The 21,547-nt window shown below is 42.1% G+C and overlaps 1 protein-coding gene across 8 annotated transcripts in view; it reads right to left on the reverse strand.

Annotated features, from left to right (window-relative positions):
* The window catches only part of EBF1 (EBF transcription factor 1), a 323,717-nt gene that overhangs the window by 116,964 nt on the left and 185,206 nt on the right, over positions 1 to 21,547 (reverse strand). For all 8 annotated transcript variants that reach the window (XM_032800487.2, XM_032800489.2, XM_032800488.2 and 5 more), the window contains exon 7: positions 3,364 to 3,445. In XM_032800487.2, the coding sequence (XP_032656378.1) occupies positions 3,364 to 3,445 (82 nt within the window). The remainder of the gene's footprint in view (positions 1 to 3,363; positions 3,446 to 21,547) is intronic.

Here is a 21,547-nt window from a genome sequence, read left to right on the forward strand (position 1 = left end):
TCTGTAAGACCATGCTGTGGTTTTGCTTGATACTTTTCTCCCCTAGAAGTGAAAAATGACACCTGTGTCTTCTACCCTCTACAGTGACCAGCCGCTTTATTTTAAGAAGTTTGTTGGTCTAATGTGAGAGCAACAAGTTCAAGAAGAAAACCCAGCTATTGCAAAAGAAAAAGAAAAAAAAAGCACCGGCATTTAATGGATTTCTACACGCTTTAATAGCTCACTGTATTAATGTATGAGCAGTGCTTTGCTCTGCTGAAAGTGATTAATTTCTTGAAAATACTAAGGTCACGCTAATTGACATGACCTGTGTAATTAAGCAGTCTCTGTTTACACATTGAAAGCTCAACTGCTGTGAAGCTGGGTTTACATGACAGAATGTCTTTACAAGTGAAGAGATCAACCACCTTTCTTATGCCCTACCTGCTCACCTACACAGGCTCCTGATTGCTGTTCTGAGGGAACATGCAAAGGCATTGCCATATGAAAATCAGCCCGTATCTTGGGCGAGTACAAAACTGGCAATGCGTACATATCACGAACCGTGTGCTTTGACAGGCCCCAGACCTGGTTGCTCATGCTAGATTGCCCTACTGGCGAGAGCACCCTTGGAGAATACTTTTCCTCTTAGAGGAGAATATATATTTTAATAAGTGGGAATAGCTCCCAGTGACAGCACAGTATAGAGGAAGATGCATGCAGCTGGACGTCAGGGACTCCTGGCATTCTAATCCCAGTTCTGACATTGACCGGGTGCATGACCTCGGCCAAGTCACTTCCCTTCCTGTATCCCAGCCGCACAGGAATAAATAATACTCACCTACCTTATGGGGAACTACAGGGATTAACCTGTTAGTGTGCATACAGTAAAAGAAAGAGGCTTTGAGTATTATAATCACTCATACTCATAGACTCATAGGTCAGAAGGGACCAATATGATCATCTAGTCTGACCTCCTGCACAAGGCAGGCCACAAAACCCTACCCATACACATTTATAACAACCCCGAACCCATGACTGAGTTATTGAAATCCTCAAAATTGAGATTTGAAGACCTCAAGCTGCAGGGAATCCACCAGCAAGCGACCCATGCCCCACGCTGCAGAGGAAGGCGAAAAACCTCCAGGGCCTCTGCCAATCCGCCCTGGAGGAAAATTCCTTCCCGACCCCAAATATGGCGATCAGCTAAACCCTGAGCATGTGGGCAAGACTCACCAGCCAGCACCCAAGAAAGAATTCTCTGCAGTAACTCAGTTCCCATCCCATCCAACATCCCCTCACAGACCATTGAGCAGACTTATCTGCCGATAATCCAAAATCAATTGCCCAAATTAAACTATCCCATCATAACATCCCCTCCATATACAACGTGTACCACTTACAACTAAATGCTGCGGTGGCACGAAGGGAACTCAGAGTGCCCTAAACTGCTTCACAGATGCTCCTTGGCCCACTTCCAGCCTCACTACCTTTCTCTTACTCACATGGATTGTGGGACAAGCTCCTCGCTGCTTCTGGGTAAAGATTAACCCCAACCTCTGAGGCCAGTCCTGAGTAAGAAACCTCATGGAGCTTGCCTCCACTAAACTCCTGCATTGCCCGCAAAGAGGGAGAGTCATTTCTCCACCTTACCTACCCTTATAGACAAAACACCCTCTGAACGATCACGAGGGGGGGGGTCCTTTGGGCACATATTTCCCATCATTGCCAAGAGCCCGCGGGCTCCAGCATTGGGAGGTCTTGTGTAGACAATGCTCCCATGGCAAGTGATGTTTTAAATTTCATATCCTTATGGCCCTTCGTTTCCAGTTTTTATTTTAATTATTTTTCCCGGGAATTTATCAGTGTTTATTACCACAAGCCACAACAACAAAAACAGGTGCAAAAAAATTAATATTTTTTCTGGGTAAATACTGGGGTTATTTTGGTGGACGGAAAGACCGGGGGGTGGGTATTCAGTAGATTAATGTTTTAATTTTCATTCATCAGTGTGGTTTTCTGCAGAACAAAAACAGAACTCAACACCCAATGCCACCTCTGAGTTTAAGAAAGCAAATGTATCTCTAATCCCCAAATAAAACTTTTCATTTGAATAAACAGTTTACTGTTGTAAACTTAGAACTATTAAGCTATAAATATTTACATTTAATAATTGGGCCACACCATTTGTAGCACATACACTCAACTTCATCCTTTTCTCCTGTTTTTTGTTTTGTTTTGTTTTAAACTTTCAAATACTTCCTTGTGTTCTGAAACCTATTCTGATACAGATTTTCTTTTCTTCCCATTTTACTGTGTCAAATCTTTAAACAGTTATCTGCGAGCAGCTTGAGATGTGTACGTGGCAGGCATGAGATTCATCAGGACGTTCAGATGCGCATGCACTTCAGAGCTTGCCTGCCTGCCTGTTTATTAGTCTAGAAGATACACACAATAAACATGGAGTCTTACTTCAACAGACAGCTTTGCATATACACACAGACTAATGTGTTATTGTAATACCTCTGTCTCAGGGAATGTATTGTATTTTCCCAATAAAACAAGTTAATTGTATACAGCTGAATGATATAAAAGTAGGGTGAAAATCAGAAAAAAATGAATAATACTTTTTGTATAACCCAGGAATTTTTTGGTAAAAATTGGTTTAAACTGAAAAGGAAGGAACCTACGTATCTTTTAGACTGGTACTGAGCATGGTTAAACAACACAATGGAAAAATATTGGTGGCTAGCTGGAGCTCTGTTCACCCCACCGTGCTCAGCCTATGTTTCCACGGGTGGGAGCTTACAATGCTAGGGAAGTATTTGCCAAAAACACCCTAGTGAAGAACAGACAGTAGGATTTTTGCCTGAGTGACAACTGGGACAGTATAAAATGAATGCAATCTTTCAAAAATAAAAAAAATCGTTCAAACTGCAGCAAATGACTCCCCAAGGGGAGCTTGTTTAGATTTTCAGCATAACCATATATCTGTTTTGGTGACAAGATTTCCCCCACTAATAAATATTGTTTGCTCACTTAAAATCTTTACATGAAGGCACAGTTGGGTCTTAAGGCAGAGCAAGATAACCTAGAGAGAAGCAACCGTGTGATTCAACAGAGAAACAATACAAGGTCACTTCTGTTTCTTCCCTTCACAGTTTTACTTCCTATGGAGATGGCATCATCTTCAAGTCTTCTCTTGCCCAGAGCATGAAAATCTAAGAACTTCCTGCTAATTTCTGCTGTCATTGGTAATCCCCAAAATGGAGGTCAGTATAGTAAATTTCAGCATCTTCCAGTTAATTACCAGCTTAGTTTTGGTCAAATTAATTCTACCCCACTAGTTGATTATTTTTAAAGAAGGAAGCATGACATACTGACCTGGAATCTCCGCATGTCCCGGGGGTTTCCTGCATTTTTTAGGCAATTTTGGTTACATTTGAGAAAAAATTTCAAGAAGAACCTGTGGAGAAAAGAGACACTGCCATTAGCCTCTCAGATGCACGCAGCGTGTAGTATCATGTCCCTTTCTTGAGTTTGATCCAATGAATCCTTACTCCAATTAACAATCCTTACTCACACAACCTGTCCCTTTGACTGGCCACATAGGTAAGGACTTCTCACATGGCCTCCAACAAGCAAAACACTTCAGCATGTGCTAAAAGTGACATCTGCTTAAGGACTTTGCTTTATCACAGCCATGTATGTTTGCAGAATTGGTCCCTATGTCACTTTAAATGGCTTACACCATGGAATCATGCTGTTTTCCACAGCAACCAGGAAGTTAAAGAGACAGTTTCAGTACAGTAAAGAGAAAACGGAAGAATGCTGGCCAAGAAAACATCTTTGCATATAAGAGGTTTCATCTCACAAGTTCATGTGTAGTGTGTAAACCTCAATTTGATGCAAAAAATGTAAAGTGTTCCGCACAGTCTGAATCTTGATCGAACAATTAAACCAAATTTGTCAACAAAATTAAAGTTGGTTCATGACAATTTGCATAAATGAATGAACAAAACACCGCAGGGGTGAGGGGAAGTCTTGATTAAAAGGCTGATCTCATGGAAGAAATGAAATGACTGCCCAGACTTATATGTAGCTTTAGGAAGAGACACTGCATTTTACAAGCCCCAGAAAAGCAAACATTTTACTGAAAATATTTTCTTCACTGTTATGCACCAATGGACCATAAACCCATAAAGACAAGTCGATGAATAATAGTGGGTCTCATATTCCTGGCTCCCTCCTCATGAGCCAGGGTTTATCAGCCTTTTGTCCAAAACAAACTACAGCTAGGGCTCTACTAAAGATAACTGTGTAAAATTAAATCCTGCACCAAGCTTTAAAACCAGGCACAACCAGACAGAGCATCATTATATCTGCAATAGCTGTTGATTAACCAGGCAGAGGTTCATTTACCCTGTCTCCACTTATAATGAGGCATCAGGGGGTGATTGTTTGTTATTGTTTTACTTAAAATCAGAAAGTTAATTTTTTTGCAAGCATCTGTCCTGATCCCCAGTGAGAACCCACAGTGGCCACTAAGTGGCATAATTTGCATATGCCGAAATCAAGAAGGGCAAAACTGGGCTCGGTGGATGGAAACGTTTCACAGCTCCATTTTGCAGGTTGGTGTTCTGTGATGCTGCTCCCCTGCCCCGTTGTGGAACTGCATCCTAAAGAGGCCTGTTTGACTGTTGTGTCAGCTCCTTCACGCCATAAAAATCATATTAGACAATGGCCGTGGTGACAAATTTTAACTTCAAGGGGCTACTTTCATTCAAGGAATCAAAGAGACCAACCAATCTAAAACAATAAGGAGCCATAAGACACTTTCAGCGGCAGATGGCATGGATGTTGTTTGTTTACGCTCAATTAAAGAGGGGTATAAGCCATTGCATTTTCTCATCAAGTAGGTCTGGATATTCAGTAACCGAAAGTTGGTGCTATTTGTCGTGTGTGTCTTTTTAAGCCTCTAATGGCCAGCTGTGACAGCCCGACTCAGATTGTGTAGAAGGAGCTGTCAGCACAAATCCTGGCATCTTGAATCCAGACAACTGCTTGCCACCAGTCAAAGGTTTGTACTCGTGCCAGAATGGATTTTGAGAGACAAGCAAATAGGGCATTAATTCCACCAAAGAAAAACTAAATGCAGGGAGAGTTCAGGATCTTACACTTCAGATGATGGCTTTCCTGTCAACAGCCCATCATTTAGCTCGTGAGCTATGAAGGGCACGGACATCAGATCCCTCTTGCCCTAAGCTGGCTCTGTCATGCGGAATGCTGGCAGAATAGCGAGACCACCCCTCTGTGAGAGAGTGCTGGCTGAAATAAAAAGCCTGGCCATCTGTTGGGAGGCAAAGACGTCCCTGTCAACTGGTGCCTGGAGCCTCAAACAGGCCCTTATGTGGCAAAGTCTCTCAGAACCGCTTATTCTTTAGGGAAAAGCCTGCTCTGCCCCAAGGGTTTACTAGAGAATTCTTCAGAGTTTTCCAGAATGTAGGAGCCAAGCAGCTGACCACTTTGGCTTGAACTTCCCTGAAGGAACATATTACTGGGAAGGGAGGGTGGGAGATGTAACAGTTAAAAATATCTGCACTGAAAGACGGAGTCAAACGTGCAATGCAAATGTAGAAAACATTTATCATATTAACGTTGCATGCATGTGTGAACACTGGGGGAATGTGTGTGTGTGTGCGCGCTCGCACGCCGATCAACTCAAAAGCCCACCCAAAACAGGCAAAGCTCTTAATGGGGCCCTCTTTATCAAAACTCTAAGGTTTTCCTCTACTTAACAAGCTATGTCGTTCTCTTGTTTTATAGGCTGGCACCAGATCAAAAGCACCGAACACCTACATGAAATACAACAGCTGGTCTCTGGGGTCTGCAAAGTCTAATTCAAAAGTTCCAAAATTTTACCCTAGTGACATGGGCGCATCTCTCCTGAAGTCAAATGGGCATTTCATCCACAGAAGCTGACGAAGAATTGAGGACCATTTATTTAGTTCTATCAAAACCCAAACAACTGGTGAATTCTGTAAAGTCCCGGAAAGTGATTTTTTTTGATTTTTTTTTAAAGCCACAGCATTTTGGAGAGGAATTTTCAAGATACAGAGCTTGCTCCTTAGAATTTCTCTTACTTTGTTTTAAAAAGAAATTAGCTGATAAAATACTCTATCCAATCCTGAATTCTTATTCTACCAAGAGACAAACCAAAATATGGGCTGAATAATGGCTCAGAAAGCACCAACTACAAGCAGGCTCGGTGACCATGTGAGTCATGTTTTGCCCTAGCCTGTGAGAGACCTGGATTTGATTCCTGGCAAGCAGAGTGCCTCGCATCCTGTTCTGCACAAATCTCTGTGGTCTGCTTCAGTTGGGTCACACAGGTGACATGGAGGGCAGAATCTGACCCAGTGTTTGTTGGCTCTGAAGGGAGAACCACTTTTGGCTGGAAACCAGGTGGCTAGAACACCACGGCCTATCATGCTGACAAATATTCTCTCCTTGTTTCCTTGTACTCCCTGGTGTTTCTGTAGCCATCTGTTGTCCCTTGTCCTGTTCTTAGGTTTGAAGCTCGTTGGGGCAGAGACTGGTTTTGTTCTGTGGTTTGTACAGAGCCTGGCACAACGGGGTCCCAGGCCACAACTGATACTTCTAGGCCCTACAATAATACGAACAAATAATAATACAGAAACAGGGGACTCAGAGGCCACATGAGTATACAGGATGACTTAACTCATGAGCATCATCTTAGAATTGTTAGTTTGGCTGCATTCTTCACCCTGAGCCCTATTCTGCAAGTCATCCCATTATAACAGGGCAGACTAGCCCAGGAGTAATGCTGGCAAAATTGGGCTCATTATAAATAGGGTGACCAGATGTTCCATTTTTAAAGGGACAGTCTCGTCTGGGGGGACTTGTTCTTATACAAGTGCCTATTACCCCTCATCCCTGTCCCGTTTTTTCATAGTTGCTATCTGGTAACCCTAATTATAAACATAACTTACATGTGCTTTTGTTTACATCTAACTTCTTAATATCAGGTTATTTTTTCAGAGCTAACTTTTCCCCCATATGATGGGGGTAATCGTATTCACGCTAACTGTTGAAGTCTGAAGTTTGCTCACTAGGTGAAATAGACTTGCAATGCACAGGAGTGCTGATAAAAGCCTGAACTTTTATTTCTGAGCCCCAGCTAGCAGATGTGGGTCAGGTTTGACAAAGGGTAATATCCCTGCCGGGGGGCTGGAACAATTTTTATAGTGGGGGTGCTGACGATGGAAACCGTGCATTTGGTATTTGTTATTACCACTTCCAGCACCCCTAGTTCCAGCACCACTGTACTCCTGTCATGTGGCAAAAGTCAGCACCCCATGATTTCTGTGCCTAGTGGGACATCTGCTTTGGGTGCTTTACAATCAAACAAAACACATGTGCTAGCCCCTCCCACCCGACACACACACAGATTAACAGAGCCAATGACTGAAACACACTGTGACCGACCCCGCTGTAGAGTGCAGCTATGGTACAAGCCCCCGTCTAGGTGTCTGGCACTGCACTATGTGTACCACCCATGCAGACATATGGCACACTTCCCGTTAACACCTGCATCCTTCAGGTCACATAGAACTGCTGCGCTAGGGCTGTGCTAGGGCTGCCAGAAACTGCATGGTGCACATGCCCTAGACACAATCCAACAGTGATTAACACAACAGTCCCCAGCTGAGCCCCGAGGGGCTGTCCAGTGCAACTGGACAAAGGGGTGGTCCTCAGACCAAGTGCCCCGATAGCCCCTTGTGGTCACTGCTCTTCTGAAGGCAGTCACACTGGCCTGCAGATTCCCTGAGCACTCTTCAGCCCTTGTGCCTCATTGAGGTCTGTCTAGACAGTCCCCTCTTTGTAGACCACTCCTGGGTCTGTCTTTTTGCAGTGGTTGCTGCCCCCCTGCCAGTAACAGCCTGCATCATTGCCCGGCTCTCAGCCTCTCTCCCCCAGCTCCCGGGTTCCCCGTCCTTCACTCTGCAATGATTTCCCAGGTTGCTGCCTCCTGTTCCTGAATCCTTTCTGAGCCTAATCCTCGCTGACCACCTTTCTGTGCTGGGGAGAACCCCTCTCTTGGTCAGATGTCACAGTGAAGGCTAGCACAGTGCCTCCAAAATGAGCCAAAGCAAAAGATATGTCTAGCATGGAGGTCAAGGTAGAGGCTCGAACCCGATATGACGGATGGAAGTGCTATTCTGCTTCTGTCCCTCTGTGGTTTCCGATCTCATGGCCACTTGTCCTCAGAAAATAACGTTCTGCACTGGTTTGTGTAGATGCTGAACTGAATCCACCACCCAACATCTATATTAGCTGATGATGGCGATGTGCATTATCAGGCATAGGCTGACTACCTCCATCAATGTACAAGCTTGTCAATAGCATTCTGGGTGTCCCCGGGAAAACACAGTCCATGTCCTCCATGGCTTTGTTCGGAGGTCATCTATTCCTCCTGCTGGACTGCCCCTTGGTCTGGGTAATATAGCTGTTATCTGGAGAAGTTGCCACCCACTTTTTCAGTGAATTGAAGCTGAAGACCTTTGCACTTTCTGATTGAGTCAGACCTCCCAAACTCGTCGCTTCCCTCCAAAACTGAACATACTCCGGGATTTTGAAATCTAGACACTGTCTCCTTGACTTTCCTCTTCTGGTAGCACTAGCGTATCATGGTCTTAGTCAAACCTTTTGGATCTATACAAATCCTCAACTGCTTTGGGTTTACTAGAGACAATACAATAAATCCAATCAGCTGGTGTCTGAGTTCACTCAAGGACATCTTATTTTAACATCTTATTAAGTACAACTTTCACTTTCTCCCTCTGCTTTCAGGACATTATTTGGTGCATGCATATTTGGCAGCACACTGGGATCTTTACGCGTGCGATGTACTGTATCTTTAATGCATCCCAGTTCCTTAAATACTTTGGATTCTTTCAGAGCACATTTTGTTCAGAAGACAACCTGCTTGATCAGGTGAATCTGCAGACTGCTCTTCAACCAAGCATACTGCTATTCCACTCTGCCATTCCAAACTCTGCAGAGTGATGTCTGTCCCTGAACAGACATTCAAGAGTTGTTTTGCCACTTAGGCTCATTTTTTGCTCACTATAGGAAACAATATTTTTTATTTTAGCATTGCAGTTGTTAATCCAGCCGTAAGTGATAACCTTCTCTGGACCTATAGATCAATTATACCACAGATAATTAGGTCTCCAATTAGTCTAGATTTAGCTTTTTCATGCAGGTCTGTAATATTATTGTCAATGGCCTCACCTGACAGCTTGGTTTTCTATGTATGCCTTTCTCAGGTTTGCATGAATCAAGTTATTCTTGACATTTTTTCAGTGACTTTGTCTAGCTGTTTGCAAATCCCCCCAATGCTCCCCTGGAATCAGCTGTAGCTTCTCCATGCCTCTGGGCTTGCAAACCACAACAACATGGAAGATTTCACCCTTGCAGCTTTCTTTGCACGACCATTTAACTTCCAGAAATATTGGAATTGTTGCAATCATCTCTTCCAGCCATATGCTAGTTTCCTCTGAGCCTGAGGTGGCTTCATTTGCTGCAGTTTTGCCAGTGATTTCGTTTACTTCTGACACCATGTACTATAGATCTGATACACAGAGCTGCTGGGAAAGGAAGTATTGCTTTGCTGCTCCTAGCACACTGACAAGGGTCAGGCTTCTGAAAGGTTAACACCGCTGTCGCATGGCAGAGGTCGGTATTCAATGATTCCAGTCGCTACGTGCACATTTGAGATTCAACATTACAAGGCCAAATTCTATTTTCAGGTACACATGAGGAACTCCCATAGGGTCAGACTATACTGCAGGAACGTCAGTTCAAGGTGAGCTGCATGCAAGGTGCAGCGTCAGCCTTCGTCTCAATGCAACAATATGCCCACAGTCAGCTTCATACATCTATGGTAAGAATTTGGTTCTAGATTAAAAAAAACCCCACTCTGAAGACGTTCCCCAAAGGCCTCAAGCATGGAACAAACCATCCTAAACCCATATTTACATTTTAGAAGACAGAACTGAAGGGCAAACACAGTAAAACAGTTCATTAGGTAACAGCTTGTACATCATTAATTATTATGCAAAACATTGTTAGAGATCCAGGCAGCGCAGACGGACTTTCCCAACCCCTGGAAAATCATGTTTGGATGTTTCTATCAGTTCCTCACAACGCCGACAGTCACAGAACAACAACAAAAATAGACAGGGTAAGGCATTAAAAAAAACCCTGTTTACACCCTTAGTCTCTCTTGAAGTTATTTTAAGAGTGGACGCAAGGCACGGTAACAAGAATGTAGGCCCTTGTCCTGGCCTCTGGCTGTGGCGTATCTGAACACAGAACCATTACACAAAGTAAAACTATTTCCCCATGCTTGTCCCCCCCACAGTTCCTCACATCTCCTTGTCAATTGCTGGAAATGGGCCATTTTCACTACCACTACAAACAGTTCTTTTTCCCTCCTGCTGATAATAGCTCACCTTAACTGATCACTCTCGTTAGAGTGTGTATGGCAACATCCATTGTTTCATGTTCTCTGTGTATATATATATCTTCCTATTGTATTTTCCACTGCATGCATCTGATGAAGTGGGCTGTAGCCCTGAAAGCTTATGCTCAAATAAATTTATTAGTCTCTAAGGTGCGGTGCCACAAGTACTCCTGTTCTTTTTGCGGATACAGACTAACACGGCTGCTACTCTGAAACCTGAATACAGACTGCATTTGCAGCCACCACAGCACCCTTGTCCTTTGAAAGGAGCAGCCTCAGTGCTTCAAAGGAAGCTGCACTTTGCACAGTATCTTGTGCCCAAGTGGAATACTCCACTGAAGCCTACAGGTTTGATTCATGGCAAGTAGGACTTTACTCCTCAAGTGATCCCATCAGCATGATTCACCGGTAGAGTCAGTCAGAAAATGATTTTTATTCCCCCAGGTTGAAAACAAAGAAATCTATTGCTTTGTCAAAAGTTTTCAATTTTCAGCAAAAATCAATAAACAAATCCAAAGTTCAGTCTCATGCTCCCTCTGTCCTCGACAGGTTGGCCTCCTTCATTGGACTACACCTCTCAAAATGCACTTCTCCCCACCCTTGTCCCCACATGTCCCTTCCTTTCCTTTGTCCTTCCATCCAATTGATTCCCTCCTAACTAAACCCCACCCTCAGCCATTTGCTGACCATCCCATTGTCCACTTTCTTTGTGGGTGATATCCCTTTATCTGTCTTTTCTATTTATACTGTAAGGTCGTCGGGACTGTCTATTATCCTGTTTTTGTACAGCCATGCTAAACCCAGTAGGGTCCCATTGTTGGTTGGCCCGTGATACAAATAAACAAAACAACAGTAATATGCAAAGGATTTGACCATGGGCTTTTGCAGGCCAACATGAGGAGGGTTATAAATTAAAACTGAACTTTCTTTTAAAAATAAAATAAGATCCGAGTGGGAAGCAAAACATCTCTCCATCACGGCCCACAGGGATATTTAAGAGAATTCGAACATGGAGGGTTAGCAGTCGGAATTTCCTTGCCATTGCCACAATAAATATGTCTGTTGAAGAGGAAAACATCATTGGAAAGGGAAGACCTGCATTTCTGATGCGGAAGAAAAGCTTGTTTGTTCTCAGTACATTGGAGAAATTGTTCGAGAACAGTTCATCCATGTGAAAATATGACAGCTGTAAGGCTGCCAAGATCAGTGAGATCTGTGGCCATCCAGTGAGTGAGTGCTGCTTGCACAACTGAAACCTGTCAGAGGGCAAACAAAACCTGCCTAGGGTTTCAGGGGACAAACAAAACCTGCCCAAGGTTTAAGAGCAGGGCATTACTGGACTCTGGGATTAGGGGCTGTCAAACAGGGTTTTCTATATGTCCATCTCTCTGTAAAATTAGTAAAATCTCCAAAATACGAATACTGATGTAATATCTTGCAACTGGCCAGCAGATGAAAGAATTTCAGGGCCATTTTGCATGAAAACGCCAATGCAGCATGGTATTTAAGCATGTTTATAACCTAAAGCACATGAGTAGCCCGACTGAAGCCAATGGAAGTACCTCCCGTGCTTCAATATTCTGCTGAACCAGGGCCATTATAGCTGAATCACCTCCTCCTGTGCTAAAACCATGGGAAGAGATGCAGGGAAGGAGTTGCAGTACAAAGGCAGTAACGGAAAATATCAAGCAGACAAGAGCAAGTTATTTCATTTCTAGTGCAAGCCAGGCACTTCCTACCATTTTGACACTAGGTACCAGTCCTCTTGCACACAACACAAAGCAACACTAGAACAGGCACCTGGGCCATTTGATCCACTTATTCAAGTTTCTCTGTCTGCTTTTCAGTACATCACCGCCCCTTCTCCATCAGTCACCTCCACCATGTCTTGCTGTCAATCACAGTCCTTCCTAGTGCCCTAATGTCACCAGACAAAGGTTACCTACATTAAATTATTCAAATGAAAACCAATCAATGTGACTATTGTCATTTAATGTTAACCGTGGCCATTTGTGCACAAATCGAACCTATACAGGGCATATGTGAGGACAGCAGAGTGAAACTCTAGTATTAAAAAAAAAACCCACAATTGCTGCTGATAACTTCAGGAGAAAGAAGAAAAACACACTATGTATTTAAAGAGCTGTAATTTCCATTTAAACTCAAATCCAACATTGCACTATTTTCCGTGTACAAGTTAGGGGCCACATCAGGTACCCTAATCACAAGAGAAAAAATTGAAGGCTTACACCAATATTTAGCAGCATGAGACTGTGCATGGAAATCAAATACAGGCATGGGGAAAACCGCCTAGTACCCACATGTTCACAGCTGGATTTTTAGTCAATAAACAGCAGTAGCCACCTTTTGTGGCATTTTTACAAGTGGAAATTTATTCTACAGAAGAAAAATTAAACACAGCAGTCACTCTTGCTACCTCTCCCCCAAATGCAACCATTCTTCATTTGTCAAACTACCTTAATAAATAAATAAATATATACATACATACATATATAAAAAAGGACCCAATCTTCCTCTTACTGATCTCAACGTTCTCAGTGGTTCTAAGGGGCACTGGATCAGATCTATAGTTTCTATTTACAGAATGCAAAACTATTTATTAAGAAAGCACAACCCAGCAACAAAATTTTGGGAACAACTTTCTTTTACTGAAAAACACACATCTTCCAGTTGAAGTCCAGAAAAGGTCCCTGAGATGTGATTTGGTGATTATATGGGTTCTTCTCCAACTATTTGCAATGCTGAAGTATTTATTATATCCACAGCAGCAAAGTGCTTCCTGCACCAGCTCTGGAATTCAGAACAGGTTCACAAAAATACCAGTCTATTCTGTCTATATTATTATGGCAGCACCAATAGAATCTGTCAGTAATCAGGACCCTGTTGAGAGAGGCTCACAGGGCATGACATATCACAAGTTAGAACTGCCCAAAGGCAGCCTTAAATTACTCACTGCTTGCTTCACCAAATGTTTCAAGTTGGTTTTCCGTAGGTCTGTGTGCTCTATGCAGCAAAGTACAGTACAGTATAGCAATTTTTCATCTTCTACATGCTTCAGCTCTCCAATACCAAGTGTTCTAATACATCATAGAAATTTAGGTTTCTTTGGAAAAGTGTGCTTTGAATTTTCCCTCCCAAGTGAGTTAAAATCCCAGAGAGTTTTTCAGCCTTTCATTATGAATAGAATGAGGCCACAGAATATTCACCCAGTACCAAAAGACAACAGTGGAAAATAGGACAAAATATAAAAATAAAAACATTGCAAAATAATTCAGAGACAGGTCTGAATTCTTGCTTTTCCCCGTTTTAATTTTTCCCCTGGGGACCGGCTTTCCAATAATTCTTCTCAAACGGGTGAAAAAGTTATTCAATGATTGCTGGAGACTGAATATTTCTATACACTCTCATTTCCACAGCATTCCATTTATCTGCAATGTTTATTGAAATCCAACTGGAACTAAATACCTAAAATAAACAGAAGTTTGCAGGGTTTTACACCATCTGTGCACCAAGTATCCAAAGGTTCATGTAGAATATCGAGGTGCTATGTATAGTGTGTACACACACACACAGACACACACAATGTAGGCATAAAGGGAGAGTATATCCAGCTACACATACACAGATACACAACTGCAGTTGTTACTTTACTCTGTGCAGATAAAGAAGTCTTAAGCTCTGTTTTTCTTTAAGACCTTTGCTGTCACTGTCTGTTCTTTACGAGCTGAGGGGTCAGTGCTTTAGCTGAGACCGTGACAGGTCTCTCCAGAATTAGAGTACTTTATTATCACATTAATACAGGGAAAAGTCACATAACTAACAGAATTTATCCTCATTTATTCCGTAAAAGCACTAATATTGAATCACTCTGCCGCTGTTTAATTACTCTTCCTTACACTACTTTTTTTCCTTACTTGACCCTTCAAGTACCAGGGTAGGAAAATGTGTTAAAACTATTTTTTTAATTCCACTTAAAATGCTAGACTTTATTCCCTGGAATAAGTAAAAAAGCAGCCCTGGGGTCTGTCATAGTTCACACAATGCCAGTGCATTACCAGTCATCGCGGTGTCATACTTGTGCTAGAAGAACCTGTGTTCAGTGTAAGTGATGACAGATAACAGAGTTACTGTTAATTGTAATAGGATACTGGTATTCGACTGCCTGTTCTCTCGTGGTAAACTAGTGTAACAGTTCTTAGGCATCAGGAGCATCCAAGATACAGTTAGTTAAAGAAAATGAAAAGAGTCAACTTAATCTCCATGTCTGTCTTAACACACTAAGGAAAATAAGGGCGTCTTAAAATGTTATCCTCAGCTGCACGCTGCGGTGATGCAAATTCTTTCACAGGGGTATTAATGAAATCAAGATTCACAGTGAAAATATTTAACGACCACTCCCTTCTTTTTGACTGCCTGTTCCTGGCTCAATTAGATACATAGATCAAATGTTCAGCCCTTAGCCTGTGTGCAAAACTGCATGCACAAACTTCGGCTTGCACATGCACTAATGAGCCTTTAAATAGCCTGACACCTGTGCACATTACAAGTGTTAGCATAGGAACCTGCAAAACCCAAAGGGGGCGAGGGGTGTCAGACTATTAAAGTCATGTGCCAAACAAACTTTTCAGCCAGTGTCTGAACCTACAAAGTACAGATCCAATTTTGTGCACTTCTGGATAGAAGCCCATCTGAAAATGTATCCCTAATTAGATGCGGTTAGATGGAGACATTACTTTATCTCAACAATATTTTCTTTACATGCAAAGCCCAAAGCCTGCTTTCAATTTTTTTCCCTTGATCTTCTTAAACAAAAGATCTGGTAATTATTTAGTATTAACAAAAACCATGTAATTTGTTCAAACTGACATGGAAATTTCTGACTGGCATTGGGGACAGGTTTCAGATGGAGAAAGAGGAAGAAAAATGCAATTTGCATGTGCATTTTAACATTTGCAATCTATGTATATCTATACTGTGCATAAGCAACAACACACGAGAAACTGAGATGTGCACTACAAAAATGCACCATGTCTGGAGAGTATTATGACCCAGGGACTATGGCCCAAGAGCTTTCAACCAGCTGAGAAGTGTAGAGATCTGGTACAACACAAATGCATGCCCTGAAATATGCTACTGAAATGCTTTTGGTTACATTTGAGCAAAATAAAAACCTGGAAGATGAGTCTGTATGTGTTTTATTATACTGGATACCTGCATAGTTGGTGACATGATCAGTCAGATTTCCTCAATCTTCTCGTGTGTGTGTGTGTGTGTGTGTGTGTACACATGCACGTGCATAAGGAAAGATTTTTCAGCTGTGTTCAGTATTGGTCTAACTTTGGTCTCACAAAAGTCAAATAAGAGTTTGACCGTTGACTTTAGCAGAAGCAGAGTTAGGGCAGCACAGAGTGCTTCTGTAAATCCACTGTGAGTAAAGGGACTCCACTGCATACCACAGCAATGTATGAACCTCATAAGGATAAAAATGTTTATCTTTTTGTTACATAAAAAGGGTGAGGACAATGATTTTGCTTTCTGATACAACACTACTGGGTTGCTGGGTTTTTTTTTTTTAAAAAAAACATTAGCAACATTAATTCAGTTTGGACTTGGTATTTTCTTTTTAAAATGGTGGTCATAATGGCTTTCAAATTACACAGATAACTCAGTGTTCTAATTGCTCCTAATAGACTTCTACATTTTCAGTTCAATCATTATACTGGATCAACAGTCTTGCCCAGCTAATGTCCTGTGTTTCCCAGTCACAGGCACTCATGTCTATAAGCAAAAGCCTTTTGACTTATAACATTGACATCGACTGTCATTACATTTGCCCACAACATCCTGCACATATGCAAGTTAAAGGGCTCTCGGCTTCAGCTGTTCCTCTGTGTCAGTATCACAGAGAATGTGAGAGACATTCCAGAGCCTCTGGATTAACCTCTGGGATGACACCCAGTTTCGTCTTTAGCTGCACTCAATCCTCAGCAAAACTCTAACAGCCATGGCTGATTTAGAACCTAAACTGTAAATCTCCGCTTCACACAGTCATACTAAGGAGATGAGTGGGAATTATTTCACCCAACCTCTCTGGATATTTATATAGCAATCCCTGTAGGTGTTGATGTGGTTAAGCAAAGGCCACCTCCCCTTGGCATGCAAATATCACCTCCAAAAGTACATGTGGAACAACTGTGTGAGATGGAGTAACAGGAGAGATGTGCCGTATCCGATGAGGACATATGTTGACATGGAGAAATCAGGTCACAGATTATACCATGAGTGAAATCTTCATGTCATGTAACCAATGGGAGTTCTGCCATTCACAGTAACAGGGCCAGGATTTCATCTCGTATCTTTCCTCCATGGTCATAAGTAGGGAGTATCTTTGCAAGGCTGAGTAGACTAGGTGAATGGATTCAATCTGATGGAGATTCTGGTGGGAGGCTTACATGTTGATCCTGTCTTTACTGTTACTGAGGTACTACAATCTAGGAAGAGCCTAAATAAGGAGTATACAGGATATTCTTAAAGAGTCTGTCGAGGATGCCCACGGTATGGAATGGATGCTACATAAAAAAATTAAATAAAATAAAATAAAACAAAACACCAGTCAAAAAAAAAAGTAAAGAACAGAACTGAACATTGCACTGAGTTCCTTAACACAAGCTGGATAGCTCATTTCATATTCCCATTGTTTCACAGTGTTTAAGGAGTATCAAGCTCTCTCACTTCCTTTGCAGCAAGGCACTCTGACAATGCGGATGGGATCCGGAGCGCTGTTGCTATTTTAAGTGCTGGAAGGAAGCAGGGAACTGTTCAGTGGAAAGGCTAAGGCACTCAGCCTGAGCTCTGTGTGCGGCGGTGCAGCAGGGGAAGGTGGGCCAGTGGTGTTTTGAGAATGCTGAATTGTCACAAGGTATACATCTTATTTTCAGCGGAATTCTTCCTCATGCATGTGCAGGAGGAACCCTGGCACTGGACATGATTCCTGCAAGCTATTGCTGAGAGAGAGAGAGAGCATTTGGGGTTTTTTTTGGTAAAGATGACGAGACCATGCATGGGGCAGGAGGTGCCATCCATAAATACTGCATATGCTGCAGGATTATATCAACCTCGCTGGAACAAGACATTGTTAAAGTTTTATTCATTTTCTGAAGAACAACCACCCCCAGCAGGAGTCACACCTGGATTTTCTTCCAGTCTTTCAAACGAAGCAAAACAAAACTGCGCGCTGCCTCACTTGTAATTTAGGTGCAACGTTATGAGAACTCTGGACAAAGCAGCGAGACTTGGACATGCAGGACAAAGAACTTTGTAAGCCAGCTGCTGAAGTTCTCGGCTCAGCTCTGGGGGTGTGGAAGGGGCACTCAGCTGCACTGTTACCTTTCACACCAATTCAGCAAGGTCACGTGGCCAGCAGGAATAGTACAGCCAGGGAATGGCAGTAAAAAACTTCTCTGTCTACACATTTCCTGCTAAGGATAGCCCCAGGACAAGAGGGAAATAGACCAAACCAAAAGCTTAAAATGACAACAGAGATAAGACCACTGAAAGGCCTAGTCATAGTGGCAGGGGTCAGTGTGTGATAGTGTCTTCTGGTCAGGAGGGTGATCTCTGACAAGAAATGCCAGACATGCTTTTGCTGGAACCAGAACTGTTAACATTACAGGAGAGAAAGCCGGGTTAGTCCCAACCTACTGGATCATTGGGTGTGTCACTGGGTGAAAACAGCTATGAGATCTGTGATCCCATCTTCATTATTCCTTGGACAGATTTTAGGACAGAGGGTTTTGCAAGGTTATATATGAATCACAAAGTACTGCTGTATTATTTATTATTACAGTGGGTCAGCAGTAGCAATGGTTGTGATGACAACAAGCAGAGCTAAAATGATCAGTTAGTTACCAATTTACAGGGACAGAAAGGCAGGTCGCTCTGGCTCATCTTCTTCAGAACAATAGAAGTTACAATTAATTCCATTGGCTAGAAAGTCCTTACAACCTAACCGTTCCAACGGTTCCATCACTGTTTCTTTAAGAATGACTGAGTTGGCAACTGCTGGAGAACCAGCAAAAACGTACAGCGGAGCCTTTTTAGAATATCCAGATTCGTTCCCTGTTAATGTAAACTTCAGCAACCAGTTTTATCTGAAAGCTTTCAACTAGAGAGTGACTTAAAACCAACCAGTATGGCACATGACTATTGAATGTCAAGAGTGATTTTTGCTTAATTTTGCAGCCTTTTCAAAGCCTCAGGAAAGTCTTATTTATGAAGACCCAAACTGCACAATAATCCAGTTAGACTCAAACTATTAACAGAGGTGTAGCGAGCGCCCTCCGTACCCTCTGACCGGAGGGGGCCCCGCAAGGAAGGGGGCCCCTAAAAGTGGCAAAAAAAATGTAAGGTATAACTAGGTAAGTGACATTTATTGACGCTATTGCACAATCCATGTTGGTTTTACTGACAAAACCGTGAAGTCATTATGATCCATCATTATGCTATTGGCTACATCAGTTGTCTGTCGGTCAGTTTTGAATTTTAGTTGGACCCATTCAAAGAATGTGTATTTGCGTTCATAATGGCGGTCGGTGGATAAATGTTATTAATTTGGTTGTTTAGTTTTTTATCGTTTCCAACGCAGAAGCGTGCTTTGTGATGTCTAAGAGAATGTATAAGAGCGGAGCTAGTAAACGAAAGGCAGCAAAAGATGCCGAGAAGGAACTTGAGAAAATTCCAAAGTTGTCAATGTATTTTGCGCTGCAATCCAATGTACAGGTACAGGCACATGAAATGGACAGCGCTAGCAGCGACGAATCGTATCCAGAAGTATCCAGAAGTGTTTCAAGTGAGGTCGAAGGTGAAGCCAGTTGTTCTACCAAACAAACTGTGACAGATATTCCAGCTGCTGCCGGGAAAGAAGTATCTGAATCTGAACCACTGACTGATGATCCAGGAGATTGGCTGTCTATAATATCGGACAGGCAAGTGTGTGATGTTGCACATGGCCCACCGCAGCAGAATGAAAGTTACGAATTTCCATTTAACGAGGAAAGACGGAGATTCACAAGTACTCATTTCTATCGAACCATGGCAAATGGCGAGAAAATAAGATGTTCGTGGTTAATGTACTCAGTTCAGAAAGATGCCATTTTTTGTTTTTGTTGTAAATTATTTGGCACTGGCGACATACCGCTACGTCGTGGAACATCTGCTTGGAAAGCACTGTCAAAAAGACTTCAGCAGCATGAAACAGGCAAAGGTCATCAAGACTGTATGGTGAAATGGTTTGACCTTCGGTCAGGCATAGTAAACCGTACATCTATTGACCAACTCGAATTGCAGGCTTTTCTGAAAGAAAGAGATTTCTGGAGAAATGTTGTCAAACGCATGGTTGATGTCGTTATTTTCTTGTCCGAAAGAAACTTGGCATTTCGAGGAAGTAATGAAAAGCTCGGCGATCCTTCGAATGGCAACTTTTTGGGACTGTTTGAATTGCTTGCAAAGTATGATACTGTCCTCAGCGAACTTTTACAGAGGATTAAGAAGGCAGAGACACATGTTCAGTACCTCAGTCCACAGATCCAAAACGAGCTGATTCAACTTGTTGCCAGTAACATTCAAGAGGCCAACATAGCGCAGCTTAAAAAAGCAAAATATTATTCAGTTATTTTGGACTGTACTCCCGGCGTGTCACATGAAGAACAGATGTCTGTGGTGTTACGCTTTGTTGAATGCAACGGTGAAGATGGTGTCAATATTCGTGAAGCGTTTGTTGGTTTTCTTAATGTTCATGATACAACTGGCGAGGGCTTATTGGAAGCATTTCTTGAAAAGGCAAACAACTTAGGAATAGACATTGCTGACATGAGATGCCAAGCTTATGATAATGGCGCAAATATGAGAGGAAAGAATAAAGGAGTTCAACCCCGCATGCTTGAAATAAATGACTGTGCCTTGTATGTACCATGTGGAGCTCACACTTGGAATCTTGTGATCTCAGATGCAGCAAAGTCATCGAAATATGCCGTTGACTTTTTCGGTAAGGGGCCCCAGACATATGTTCAGAGGGGGCCACATTCTTTGTTGCTACGGCCCTGACTATTAATCTATCTATAAATACACAAATATAGCTAACAGTCAGTTAAAACGACATAACGATAACTGCCAAAACACTGTAAACTCAGAAGTCACAGGCCAGATTTGGATCTCAGGATGTATCAATGTAAATCCAGATTAACTTCACAGATTTACATAGGTGCAGCTGATAGAATCTGTGCCTGCACGATTTGCTATACCACAATAAACATAAATGGAAAGTAAAGACAGATCCATATGCCCAAAAGGCCAAAGAAATGCTGATTTGATGAATGTTGCACAAATAGTTTTAATTATTATAGCATATCAGAGCATACTCTTAGTTCTTACTCTCTCTTTACTGTCCACACATAAATTAAGAGATAGTTTAAGGAAATACTGTTCACTGCCATTGACAAACCTGTAAGCGATCACATCTGCTATAATGCTAAACAACATGCAAAAATCCTTTCAAAACAAGTTTTCAGCAAGACAATGTCTCCCAACTAACATGCAACACTGATAGGTTAATACTTAAACCGTGACTTAACAGAAGGAAAAAATTAAATCAAATAGATATTAGAACAAATTGCATATGGTTTGAGTGTTTAATAAATTAAACAACAGTACTCCTGTTAATACAATGGGAATCATGAACAAAAGAATCCAGTAAAATAACAAAGGTTCTAATTTTGGGGTGTATTGTGCAGAATTTATTAACACAAACACAAAATGACTTAAATGTCCCCAGCTACACAACTATCGGGTAAATTCTACCTTCAGTTATAACAAGGCCACTCCAGAGTATTTCTGTAGTGCGGGTTAATGGATACAGCTACTGAGGACAGGATTTACCTTACTGTACTTAGAGAGAAATGAAGACCCTCTTATCCGCTGAAACGAGACAGAGGATTTCAG

Source organism: Chelonoidis abingdonii, chromosome 7 (assembly GCF_003597395.2).
Source record: "Chelonoidis abingdonii isolate Lonesome George chromosome 7, CheloAbing_2.0, whole genome shotgun sequence".
NCBI lineage: Eukaryota > Metazoa > Chordata > Testudines > Testudinidae > Chelonoidis > Chelonoidis abingdonii.